The sequence below is a fragment of the Leucoraja erinacea genome, chromosome 10 (assembly GCF_028641065.1).
Source record: "Leucoraja erinacea ecotype New England chromosome 10, Leri_hhj_1, whole genome shotgun sequence".
Taxonomy (NCBI): domain Eukaryota; kingdom Metazoa; phylum Chordata; class Chondrichthyes; order Rajiformes; family Rajidae; genus Leucoraja; species Leucoraja erinaceus.
The window spans coordinates 48124952-48138809 of record NC_073386.1 but is presented as its reverse complement, the minus strand read 5'-3'; the positions used below and the strand labels follow the sequence as shown (position 1 = coordinate 48138809).

General features: G+C 41.8%; 1 protein-coding gene across 1 annotated transcript in view; it reads left to right on the top strand.

The window, feature by feature from the left end:
- Positions 1-13858, top strand: part of hmcn1 (hemicentin 1) — a 376776-nt gene that overhangs the window by 120271 nt on the left and 242647 nt on the right. Inside the window, 1 exon segment of the mRNA XM_055642165.1 lies at positions 12421-12562. Within this exon segment, the coding sequence (XP_055498140.1) occupies positions 12421-12562 (142 nt within the window).

Below are 13858 nucleotides of genomic sequence, written 5' to 3'. Positions count from 1 at the left end.
AGGGGACATTGTCTAAAGGTGGGTGATTGGAAACTCACTTGAAAGGATTTTGAATGATATTTGAAGGCAGGATGAAGCAAGAAACAAAAATGGCATTGGGTTGTTGGAGGCTTTGTCACTAATACTGAAGGGGGACCTACCTGGTCTAAATTGGCTATTTTTGTACAGGCCTTTAAAATATCGATTTTGTTGTTGCATTAATCTTTTAATTTGAAATAGCCTTTGTCTTTAGACTTCTGACACCTTTGGATATGTAAGATTAACAACTGATACGTTTTACTTTTGATGAGTGAGGGATATCAATTCTCAAAAAGCTGCTGCTCTCTTTGTGAGTGAGGGTGTCGCAGGGAGCAGAGATTACTCTTGGCTTTGTTTCTTCACACATTCTTTTGCCCACTTGTAAGTTGTAAATAGTATTACAGGTCAGGCAGATGGTTTCAGAAGGGTGGGTTGAATACGGCCTTGCTCTTTTCAGCCTGGGTTGAAAATACAAAGATTTGGGAAAAGTATTGAGCGCTCTCTCTGTACCATGTTCTTTGTTGTGAGTAATTTATCTCTTGGATACCAGAATGTCCTTCTCTTGCAAACAGCTGCCAGGATGGCCTAAAGACAGTTAATTGCCATGTACTATAGTCTGGATAACAGTCATTAAACCTTCTTTGATGTGAGATCATTACACAAAGCTTTTTAAAGTTGGGAGGTCATCTTCGAGGTAGGGTGAGTTGAATACGATGTATTTATTTAACAAGGTTAGAAAGGGAATAGAGGTTTCCCATTCAAATTTTAAAAAAGCAATCCCTGTAGATTTAAAATTGGATAAAAATGCGCTTTGAAACTTTCTGAAATTAGTAATGAAATTTGTATTCAATATTTTAAAAATAAGTTTCTATCCAAACCAAGTTGACAATTAAGAACACAAGACTATAGAGTCATAAAGTCATGGAGTTGTACAGTTTAGAAGTGGGCTGTTCAGCTCAAGATGCCAACCTTTTAACTATCTGCATCAATCCCATTGCCTGCAGTAGGTCCATATCCATCAATGCCTTGCTTAGTCAAATGCCTGTCTAAATGTCTCTTGAATGTACCATTTGTATCTGACACCAGTACCTCCTCTGGCAAAGAGTTTCAGAGATTAATCACTCTCTGTGTATAAAAATTTTCTCCTCAAATCTACTTTAAAACTCCTTCCTCCCATTTTAGACCTGTGCCCTCTTGCTTCTGATACCTCTAATATGGGAATAAGATTCTGACTATCTACCTGATCCATGTCTGTTAGAATTTTATAGATCGCTATCAAGTCGCCCCTCTCTTGATCCAGTGAAAACAACCTCAGCCTATCCTATCACTCTCCATCACTGAAGTTCTACAATCCATGCAACATCCAAGGGTAGAAAACAAAATTCTGTATTTCAGCAGGCTGGTCTCAAGTTTTCATTTGCCCTTCCAGAACTACTTAACCAAAATTGCATCTTCTTACACTTTGTCTATCCTTGTTTTTGATCTGTAGTAAATAAAGCGTAAATGGTGCTGGGGTGAATAGTTATGAAAGGTTATTTTAATATGATGTCGCAAAGTAAGATTTCACGTAACAGAAAGTGCTCCCATGTGTCTTGTTTTAGCACAGACTCCACAGGGCGAGGAAATGTGGAAATTAATTGTTAGGTTTTGATGACAAAATTTCAGCTCCAGATTTCCCACTTTGTAAAATTTGTAATAGACCAAATGGCTCAGTTTGAACAATAAAGCAGTGTTTTAAAATGTATTCCCCATGTTGCCCTCATGCCTCAACTCTACCAATACACTTGAGCATTCGAAAGCAATAGAGTAGTCATAGTGGGTGACTTCAACTTTCCTAATATTAACAGATGCTTGCTTAGTACAAAAGACATAGAAGAGGCAGAATGTATTAGATGTATCCAAGAAGGTTTCCTAAAATAGTATGTGGACACTCCAACTTGATTAGGGATGATCCTGGACCTTAGAAACATCTGGCCTGGTAGATTTAGTGAAACTGCATTTTTGGGGATAGTGATCACATCTCCATAAATGTTAAGGTTGTAGGACAGAATTGCAGATGCTCGATTAAACTGAAGATAGACCCAAAATGCTGGAGTAACTCAGCGGGACAGGCAGCATCTCTGGATTGAAGGAATGGGTGACGATTTGGGTTGAGACCCTTCTTCAGACCCTGACTGAAGAAGGGTCTCGACTCAAAACGTCACCCATTCCTTCTCTCCAGAGATGCTGCCTGTTCCGCTGTCTTACACCATTATTAAGCAGGGGCCAGGGAGAGTAACTTGGGAGTAGTGGGTATTTGGTGAGTCTGCCTTTAAAGGCCAATTGTTCAATGTTCAGGACCAGCATATTCCAGTAAGGAAGAGGGATAAGGATGACTAGGTGGGAGAACCTTGGATGACCAAACAGGTTGTAAATTTGAACAAAAGAAAAATAGTGCATGTAAGGTTTAAGAAGATGAAATGTGATTGATGCTTTGAATATAAAGCAAGTAGTAAAAAAATCAACTGGGTGATTAAAGGGGCCAAAGGGGGCCATGAAAAAGAGGTTCTGGTGAGTTGGATTAAAGAAAACCCAAGGTTTTCCCACATTATAAACAAATGCGCAATTAGGGAGAAGGTAGGGCCACGTAAGGTGGGAATTTGTACATTGAGTCAGAGGATGCAGGTGCCGTACTATATGAGTATTTTACATCTGTATTCACAAAGGACTAGGTTGCAGAGGACAGTGAGATCAGTGTCAGATCAATACTAAGGTGCAAGGTCAGCTTGAGACAAAGAAGGAGGTATGCTGGGGTTCTTGAAGATCATTAAAAGTGGATAAATCCCTAGGGCCTAGTCGGATTTTACTCGGGTTATTGAGAAAGGCAAGAGAAGAGATTTCAGGGGCCTTGATAAAGATATTTGCAATTTCTTGAGCTGCAGGCAAGGTCCTGGAGGTCCTGGAGGTCCAGAGAGAGTGGGCAGTGTTGTTTCTTTGATTAAGAAGGGAAGTAGAGATAATCCAGGGAATTATAGGCCGGTGACCTCATGTCAGTGGTATGAAAGTTATTGGAGAGGATTCTTCAGGATAGGATTTACCCGCGTTTGGAAGGAACAAGCTAATTATGGACAGTCAGCATGTCTGTACACAGCAGGTCATGAATTACTAACTTCATCTAGTTTTTTGAGGATGTGATGAAGGTGTTCAATGAGGATAGGGCAGTGGATGCTATCTACCTGGATTTTAGAACCATACAGTATTTGTTAAAGTTCCTCATGGTAGGCTGATCCAGAAGATTAAGATGCACTGGATGCATGGTGACTTGATCGTACTGATTCAGAACGGGCTTACTCATAGAAGGCGGGGAGTTAAAAACATAGAAACATAGAAAAATAAGTGCAGGAGTAGGCCATTCGGTCCTTCGAGCCAGCACAGCCATTCAATATGGTCATGGCTGATCATCTAAAATCAGTACCCCGTTCCTGCTTGTTCCCCATATCCCTTGATTCCTTGTGGTGAAGGATGTCATACTTGCTGGAGTTTTGTGTGGAAGAACCTGTTCCTGTGCTGTGCAGTTCTATTTTCTGTGTATTCAGTGGCCACCTCTTCTGTGGACACTTATTTCATGCAACACTACATCCATGTCAATCGCCATTGGCTACATGTAAATTTAAAACTTGGGTATTTCTCTTGTCTATAAACTTGTCCTCAATCCACCTTTGCACCATGAAAGTTTACAATTATTGGACTCTTTGTAGAACCCCCTTCTCTATTTAAAAACACCTTCTTATAAACTCTTCTTTGTGATCGTGTCTGCAATCTACATACTCCAAATCCTTCTATCTTTTTTTTACTGGATACTTATCTTTTCTGCATTTTGTTGAATTGCTTCATTATGAGAGGATACAGGTAATTGTAAAGCTCTTAAACTATTTGCACAATCTTTGTGCATTTGTCTTGTGGAATGTCCCACTTGTTTCTCAGTCTTCGTAGTCCGTAGCTGAAGTTTGAGAATGATTTCCAATAAATTAGCATTGTACATTATCACCCAAAGTCTAAATTACCCCCTCCTGTGCTAAATTCATTGCATAATAGCTGTCTGAATGGAATTCTTTTTTTTTAACGTATCTCCCCATGCACTAATATCAGAAATGACTTAAATTAACAAAATTATATAATGCGAGCAAATCACGCAATGTTTCAATGTTTGAATTCCAAGTCTTTAAATTCTAGACATCTTTTTCCCCAAAATGCATATTTGTTCTTGCTCCTGGCAATATGTACTTGTTTGGATTGGACATTCCTAGATCAATTAGCTGGTAGTCTGGTCTCAAAATACTTTACTTTGCCAAATGTGTATCATGGAATCAGTAAATTTGAAACAGTGAATGGCGAACTGGGAGAAGAAAGAATGCTGAGGAGGCAAGTTCTTGAGGAGCAATGAGACCACGGGTGGAAAAATTTAGAGGACATGAAAATTCCCAGGCCAATTATACAGCATCAGAAGAGGAAGCAACACAAACATCCTTTACATCCAGAGTTACTCAACACTATCATTCTGACTGCTGGACTCCACAGGGAATCTATTGATGAAGTGCCAACATCCTGCAAATTCCCAGCACTTTTCCTGGAAAATCTAATGTGAACCAGTGCCAAGTTAGACCTGGGTCAGGTTCAGTGACGCAATTAATTTCTATAGATGCGGGGAGGAAGAAAGATATGTAACATGTTATTTATATTGTTTGATTTAATTGAGTTATTTCAGATCGATTTAAATGTATTAAATTATCTTCAAAAGGACACAGAGCTGGAGTAATTCAACAGGTCAGGCAGCATCTCTGGAGAACATGGGTAGGTGAGGTGTCCGGATAATTCTGACTAATAATCTTACTTGTTTTCCAGTGTCTTAAAGTTTAGTTTTAAAACTGTAATTTGAATGCTCAATGTTTGAATTTAATAGCATTGGAATATTATTTCCATGTTTGACATTCATCATTTATGCCTGCTTGTATGCCTGGCTGTCAGATAGATCATTTTTGGGGCAGAATAGTGAAAGGCTTGGACAGAGTGGAAATGGAGAGGATGTTTCCTCTTAATGGAAGAGTCGAGGACTAGAGGTTATAACCTCAGAATTAAAGGACTTCTTTTAGGAAGGAGATGAGGCAGAATTTATTTAATCAGAGGGTGGTGAATCTGTGGAATTCCTAGCCGCAGAAGGCTGCAGAGGCAGTCAGTGGATATATTTAAGGCAGAGATTGATGGATTCTTGATTAATACGGGTGTCAGAAGTTATGGGGAGAAGGCAGGAGAATGGGGTTAGTAGGGAGAGATAGATCTAGTACTTCCGTATCTAGTACTCTCTTGTACTTCCGGTGGCGCTGATGCCAGCAGCCTCCACCTACAGCCCGGTATCTTTTTGTTTTTTTGTTTATTTTGTTATGTTAAAAGTGTATTTTTTTGTGTTTTTTTGTGTTTTTATGTGGGGGAAGAGGGCACGGTGCGGGGGATACCGTCCTTCAGCCGCTTCCTGGTGAGGACGCGACTATTATTCGAGTCGCGTCCCCCCCCCCCCCCCACAGCGGCCTACCTACCTGGATTGGCGCGGCCTTTCCTGCCGGGATCGACCGGAGCTCCAGCAGCGGCGGGACAGCGCTGGAACATCGCGGGGCTGGCGATGCCTTACCGGGGGTCGCCGTCTGGAGCCCGGAGTGCTGGACTTGCTGCACCGACATCCTGGAGCTGCGGTTTGCGGAGCTCCCAACGCGGGCGGCGCTGATTACAACGCGGGGTCCTGCGACTCTGCCCAGCTCGGCCAGCGGACTCAGGAGCTGCAGACTCCGGCAGCGGGAGGCGGCTGATCAGAAGGTCCGGGCCGCTGAGGAGGAGGCTGCTCACCGTCGGGGTTCGGCGTCGGCGTTCCACCAGCCCGGCGTGAGGGCCTGAACATCGGGCCACCCGGGGCGGCGACTGCAGGTGCTCGGAAGGCCCCGACTACGGATGGACACGGAGGGGAGGCTGGCTGGACTATGGTGCCGTCCTCACCTGGGTGCCATTTATGTTATGTTGTGTTGTGGACTTTTTGTGTTTGTGCTTTTGTTAAATTTTTAATTCAATTTCAATTTTATTTTTTTTAATATGTTTCATTATTTATTTTTTATTTATTTTTATTATTTTTCTTGTGATTTTTTTTTTTTTTTTTTTTTTTTTTTAACGATACTGCTGTACGGGAAATTCATTTCGTTGTCTCAAAGTGAGGCAACGACAATAAAATTTGAATACAATACAAGAATCAGCCATGATTGAATGGCGCAGTAGACTTTATGAGCCAAATAGCCTAATTCTACTCCTACCATGTGATCTTATCGTTTACCGTTATTGGTGGGAAGATAGTATACTGCTCAGACCCCTGCTGATCAGGAGCCTTGTTATTCCGGCTCAATGCAGGAAGGGAAGGAGCAAGTCCTGGCAGCTCGCTGGTCCCAGGAGATTTCAAATTTAAACAAGGTGGGTTGAACAGAAAATCCAGTGGATGAATGCAGCTAATGAATCATTTATTGCACATTACTGGTGAAAAGTGTAATGAGTCAAGTCGTACACAGGTCAAGATACAACGCATGTTTATTAAAGTCCACTTACAGCATTGATCTGCAGGACATTACAGTAAGTAGCAGCTACTCAGACCGAATTACGTAAGCAAGATCTTGGTAATATAAATCACATATCATGCGGAGCAAGTACTAACAAGCACTACAATTGGTTAGTAGGAAATAACCAATCTACATCTTTCCTTGTAGAAACAAAATAAAGCATAGATACGTGACAAAATGGTGGCTAAATAATACAGCAGCCGAAACGTTAATAACATATACGGGGAAGTATAAATGGTTACACAAAATCGCCGTATATAACGGGTGGTCTTCTGACCCATCCGGCACGCGTGTGGTACGCATCCGCATCTCCTCCTTTCACCGGTGAAGTGACTGGGGAGGGGATAGGGGACGGCATCGGAGATCCTCTGGGTAAAGGTGGTGAAGCAGGCAAGCTGGGCGCTGAATGCTGTGTAAAGGCCGCGGGGACATAGTCTCTGGTAGTGGAGCAGCCGGCCCGGTAGTGGGAGGGTACACAAAACATGAGACATCTGGATGCAGAGTCGCAGGACGTGGTTCCTTCACAGGGAGGAGATGTTGACGGTTGTGTCTGTAAATGGCCCCGTCTGCGCTAACCACGTAGGAGCGCGGTGCTATGGCAGGGCTGTGGATGTGACCCAGACGGCCATAGCCCTTGTTGGTCTGGAGGCGAACAACCTGTCCACTGGAGAGAGGTTTAAGTGGCTTACTGGACTTGTCGAAAAAACATTTTTGTGCATCGCATTTGAATTGTAGTTGTTTCTGGACTGCGGGCGGAGAACGGACTTGTGGCTGCAGCAGCTGCTGGGGTACAGGCAGGGCAGCACGGGTTTGACGAGACATCAGTCGTTGGGCTGGGGAACCCAGTATGGGATCCGTGGCAATGTTCCTTAAATTGAGCAGGTCCAAGTAGACATCAGATTTAGCAAGGTAAGAACGCTCCATTAGTTCAGCGAGTCCGTTGGACTGTGGAAACTCAGGGCTGCTGGTGATACGTCGAAAGTCCCATCGTTGTGCAAAGTTTTTTGAAAAGCTGGCTGGTGAGCTGACTGCCGTTGTCGGATGAAACGCGTGCAGGGGAACCGTGCACAGAGAAATGGTGTTGCAACTTCTGGATAACTGCTTCAGATTTGTACTAGATCAATGTCAAGCCAGCTCGAATATATTGTCACACAGATGTGTAAATATCTGAAGAAGTGTCTTAACCCAAAAGGTCACCCATTCCTTCACTCCAGAGACACTACATGACCCGCTGAGTTACTCCAGCTTTTTGTGTCTATCTTCTGTGTAAATGTCCTGCTGTGTTCACTAATGAATGCATGTGAGCACTCCGTTTTCCACAGCAAACTGCTTAGCACCCTGCTGAGACATATGTTATATACTTACTTCGCTGTTATCGCTGCATGTCCTCTCTCTCTGGTGACAGATTCCTCAGTTGGCAGCACATTGGTCCAGATTGTAGAGGGAAGTAGTGGGCTGTTCCAAACAGAACTGCCAGAATTTCCATGTGCATTTATCAGCAAGTTCAGAATTCCCACTTATGAATGTGGAAGCAGCAAACATGTTGGGCACTCATCACTGGTCTTTCCTAAACTAAGTTCCAGCAGAAGATTCCTCATGGAGTCCAGTGGTTGAGTTCCAGATTGTAGCAGGTACATTCCTCCTTTCATTTGACAGGATGGAAATGCCTGCTGGGATAAAGGAGAGTTAAATACACCTGGAGTATTACGTACCGTTTTGGTCTCCAAATCTGAGGAAAGACATTGTTGCCATAGAGGGAGTACAGAGAAGGTTCACCAGACTGATTCCTGGGATGTCAGGACTGTCATATGAAGAAAGACTGGATAGACTTGGCTTGTACTCGCTAGAATTTAGAAGATTGAGGGGGGATCTTATAGAAACTTACAAAATTCTTAAGGGGTTGGACAGGCTAGATGCAGGAAGATTGTTCCCGATGTTGGGGAAGTCCAGGACAAGGGGTCACAGTTTAAGGATAAGGGGGAAATCCTTTCGGACCGAGATGAGAAAAACATTTTTCACACAGAGAGTGGTGAATCTCTGGAACTCCCTGCCACAGAAGGTGGTTGAGGCCAGTTCATTGACTATATTTAAGAGGGAGTTACATGTGGCCCTTGTGGCTAAAGGGATCAGGGGGTATGGAGAGAGGGCAGGTACGGGATACTGAGTTGGATGATCAGCCATGACCATATTGAATGGCGGTGCAGGCTCGAAGGGCCGAATGGCCTACTCCTACACCTATTTTCTATGTTTCTATGATACTCTTTTTAATTTAGTCAGACCAAGCTTTTTGTTTGTATTATTCTAATTAATGGTTTGATATTTGTTAGTTTTTGACGTTTTCTGAATGAGACTGAGAAACATCCAAATGCATAAAAGGTCACAGTTGGCTAAGTCAAGGGAAGAAGTGGATCTGGGTGCCGAGATTCCTCAGCTGTTTTGTGGCCAGGGTGTGTTCTCACCTTCCCGCATGAATGCGTTTGCTCTACCATTGTCAAGGATCTCACCAAATGAGGATTGGAACAACTTTATAAAGGTAGTTGACACCAGTGGATCCATGGGGAATGTAAAGAGCAAATTCCGAGCAGCAACTTTGAGATGTTGGGTCAGCCACACGCACCGACTGGAACACCAGCATGATGTTCTGCTGTAATACTAAGGATGATTGTTACTTTTGACAGTTCCATGGATCTAATCATTGATACTTCCAACAATACTCACCCACTTCTGTCTGGAGTCAACTTGCAGCGATTGCTGTATGAGCTTTTCAAACATTAATCACAACACTGTGAAACTCTTGACAGCAGTTTAAAGATGAGTCATCAAAGCAATTTTTAGGGATGCCTGAATTTCTTTTACATGTTCACAGCCTTTTAGTTGTAATGTTTTCCTCTCCTCGAAGTCCCATGACAATGTTCATAGACATTTCAAATGAATGGCCTCTACGACTGACATTCCCTGAAGTTGAGATGAAATGCTTAATCACGATCAGTCCCAGTTCAGGCTCAACTGACAATAGACACAAAAGCTGGAGTAACTTAGTGGTCGGAGAGCATCTCTGGAGAAAAGGAATAGGTACATTTTCGGGTCTTGACCCAAAAAGTCACCTATTCCTTTTCTCCAGAGATGCTGTCAGACCGCTGAGTTACTCCAGCTTTTTGTGTCTATCTTCGGTTTAAACCAGCATCTGCAGCTCCTTCCTACACATTCAGGCTCAACGAAGATCACCTGAATGTTTCAACTCCGTTTACCAATTATTGGGGAGGGAATTGAAGAATACAGTTGAACAGAGGGATCTGGGTATAACCGTGCATAGTTCCTTGAAGGTGGAATCTCATATAGATAGGGTGGTAAAGAAAGCTTTTGGTATGCTAGCCTTTATAAATCAGAGCATTGAGTATAGAAGCTGGGATGTAATGTTAAAATTGTACAAGGCATTGGTGAGACCAAATCTGGAGTATGGGGTACAATTTTGGTCGCCAAATTATAGGAAGGATGTCAACAAAATAGAGAGAGTACAGAGGAGATTTACTAGAATGTTGCCTGGGTTTCAACAACTAAGTTACAGAGATAGGTTGAATAAATTAGGTCTTTATTCTCTGGAGCGCAGAAGGTTAAGGGGGGGACCTGATAGAGGTCTTTAAAATGATGAGAGGGATAGACAGAGTTGATGTGGACAAGCTTTTCCCTTTGAGAATAGGGAAGATTCAAACAAGAGGACATGACTTCAGAATTAAGGGACAGAAGTTTAGGGGTAATATGAGGGGGAACTTCTTTACGCAGAGAGTGGTGGCGGTGTGGAATGAGCTCCCAGTGGAAGTGGTGGAGGCAGGTTCATTGGTATCATTTAAAAATAAATTGGATAGGCATATGGATGAGAAGGGAATGGAGGGTTATGCAGGCAGGTGGGACTAAGGGGAAAAATATTTGTTCGGCATGGACTTGTAGGGCCGAGATGGCCTGTTTCCGTGCTGTAATTGTTATATGGTTATATGGTTATATGGTTATTTACATCTGTTGAACGGTGATATTAATTTTCAGTTTCCTTATTAAAATTGTCATGGAAGTTAAAATTGTTGATTGGTTTATTTATAAAAGAATGATGTTCTTCAATTTAGTTGCTAATTGCATGGCTATTTGTAGTATTAATCATACATTGACAAAATGGGTAAAGATTATATTAAAAAGATTGCATAATCCACATCATTATAAATGAAGATTCTAGGTTTCTTTCTGAACCTCTAAATTGAACACCTGGTTAATCATCTGACCTCACCAAGATTTTTGATAGATCGTGTAATAATACCCTCAGCATTCGAATCAGTTATAATTGAAGGCTAATTTTAAAACAAAACTTATATTCTAGGTGCATGCTGATAATGTAAGCAAAATAATTCACAACTATAAAGATCCACAATGGCTGTTTCCATGTTAATGTATTCTTTTGAAGTTTCTGCAATTTTAAGTTTGTCGTAAAGTGCAAACAAAAAATATCAGTGATTATATAGATCATGTCATGTCACTGAAAATCATAATTTGATATCGGAAATGTCTGGTCAATTTAAGTGTTTACTATGAAAATATCAAGATATTACACTGAAGATGATAAATTTGATTTTGGTTGTTACCCACAGTCTCTGGGTATTATAATTAATACTATCCCCCAGGGTTTGGGAGCCATTATGCAACAAAGCTACGTGCAAAATTATTCCGCCTCTATCTTCTCTTCCATGAGAATGCAACAAAGCGTCTCCTAACAGTAAAGTGGAACCACATTTTCAACCTTTTTCTGCTCTCTTGACTATAACTATAAAGCTGATAGTATCTATACTTTGCAAAATGGCTGCCACGCTTTATTTAAATGCTATCCTGAACAGCCTTGGCATTTAGCTGAGATGTTAATTACCTCTTAAGGCTGCATGATGGTGAGCCCCTCTTTAAAATATTATTAGAAAAAGAATGCCACTTATTTATCCATGAAGATAAATCTACATAAATACTTTGAATCAAGTGGTTAATATAAACTTCCAATCTTTGAAAACAGTTAAACTTCTAACCTTGTACTGAAATTAACATAATGGAGAATATGTTTCCTTTTGCATGCGAAACAGTATCATGAAAGTTGACAATTTTGAAGATGTACAAAGGTGTTCTGTGGGTGGAGAAGGATTTAAACTGGGGGGGGGGGGGGGGACTCAGCCATTGCTATTATTGTGGGCCCTGGGATATTTTGTGGTAAATTATGATTCAGTGTGGGAATTCACAATATTTGCTGGACAAAAACATTTTCCTACTTGTGTCATGTCTGAATTATAATTGTTGTTTCAACAGAGGCGCATTGTGTGTTCCCTTGGACCACATGACTATAATGTGACGCTCTAAAGTAATGCTATGTAACAAGGCGAGTGGAGGGAAATGTTCTTCAATGCTAAACCAGACTCCTTCTTCTTGACAATAATACAGTGGAGATGGTTATTTAGATTTTAGAGTGTCCTTTCATTTTTGGTAATGTCCCAATTTGCAGTGTCATAGAGTGGTTGAACTTGTAGCTATAAAACATGCAATTGAATACTGGTTGGGAATCACATAATCCTGAGAATGTGTATTCAGTCAAAGAAAGCCACATGTTTAAGGCAACAAGCTGTACTCGGGTTTACGGCGGTTGAACGGGTTTCTTTGAACTGATTGTCCTTATCTGAACCTTCTTCTCCTGCATGATTTGCTTTTCAATCAAAATAATTTTATTCTAAGTAACTGGTAATATTGTGTTTTCAAACAGAACCTCCACAAGTCACCGTGTATCCCACGAACCAGACCTTCACAGAAGGGAGGGAGGTGCAAATCGGCTGCACTGCCACTGGCTACCCACATCCACACATAGTCTGGACTCATAATGACATGTTTCTAATGGGAACAAACAGGTATGTATTGTCATAATATTTTCTGATAACTGAAAATTCTGTTATGTTTGTCATCAATAATGCATAAAACACTCAACCCAACCAATGAGTTATATATCATGGACACGGGGTAAGGTCCCTGATTTAGTTCAGTTTACCCTACTTTACTTTACGTTACTTTACTGTAGCGATATAGTGTGGAAACAGGTCCTTCGACCCACCGAGTTTGTGCCAACCAGCAATCACCCATCCACTAATTCTATCCTGCGCACTAGGGACAATTTACAGAAGGCAATTAACCTACAAACCTGTAAGTCTTTGGAAGGAAACCGGAGCACCTGGAAAAAAACCCGCGCAGTCACAGGGGGAACGTGCAAACTCCATACAGACAGCACACGTAGGCAGGATCGGCCGGAGTCTCTGGCGCTGTGGTAGCAGCTCTCCTGCTGCGCCGCCAAGCCGCCCTTCATATCTCTGCTGAGATGCTCATTGAGTGCTAGAGAGGAAACTCTACCAGGTATCGAATTATGACAGATTTAAATTTGGCCTGGGAGAGAACGTTGATGTTGATTCACTTATCGTTTCAGAGAATTAGCAAGATTTTGTGGTGACAGCACCATTAGTATATTTACAGTGCCAAGATGTCAGTTGAAGCAGAAGTTGGTTATCACTGATGTAGCAGATGTAGGCGAGGTGACAACTTTGTGAATGTCTAACAGTTAGCTTGGAGCTGAGGCACTGCCTTCAGGAAAATTTATCTTGCATCTTCCATGACTTTTTTCCAGGATGTTCTAAAGCGCTTTATATCTTCTACCAATGGCAATGTGATGATGATCAGATAATCTTATTTTAGAAATGTAATTGGACAAACAAACCTTGGCCATGACATCTGGGATAATTCACTTGCTGCTCTTTGAAATAATGTTGTGGGATCTTACATGTCGTCTTAAGTGAGCAAAGATGTCTAGGTTTACAAAACTAGAATGCCAGAGGGTCTCGACTGTCAGCCTTCACAAATACTGCGTAAACTGCTGAGTTCTTCTGGTGTTCTGTTTGTAGTCTAAATTCCAGCAGCTGCATGTGTAGGAAGGAACTGCAGATGCTGGTTAAAACCGAAGATAGTACAAAATGCTGGAGTAACTCAGCGGGACAGGCAGCATCTCTGGAGAGAAGGAATGAATGACATTTCAGACTTGTAAGGGGAAAAGGAAATGGGAGATATTGAACTTTATAAAGGGAGTTGACACCAGTGGATCCATGGGGAATGTAAAGAGCAAACTACTAGCAGGCAGTTTGAGATGTTGGATCAGCTGCATG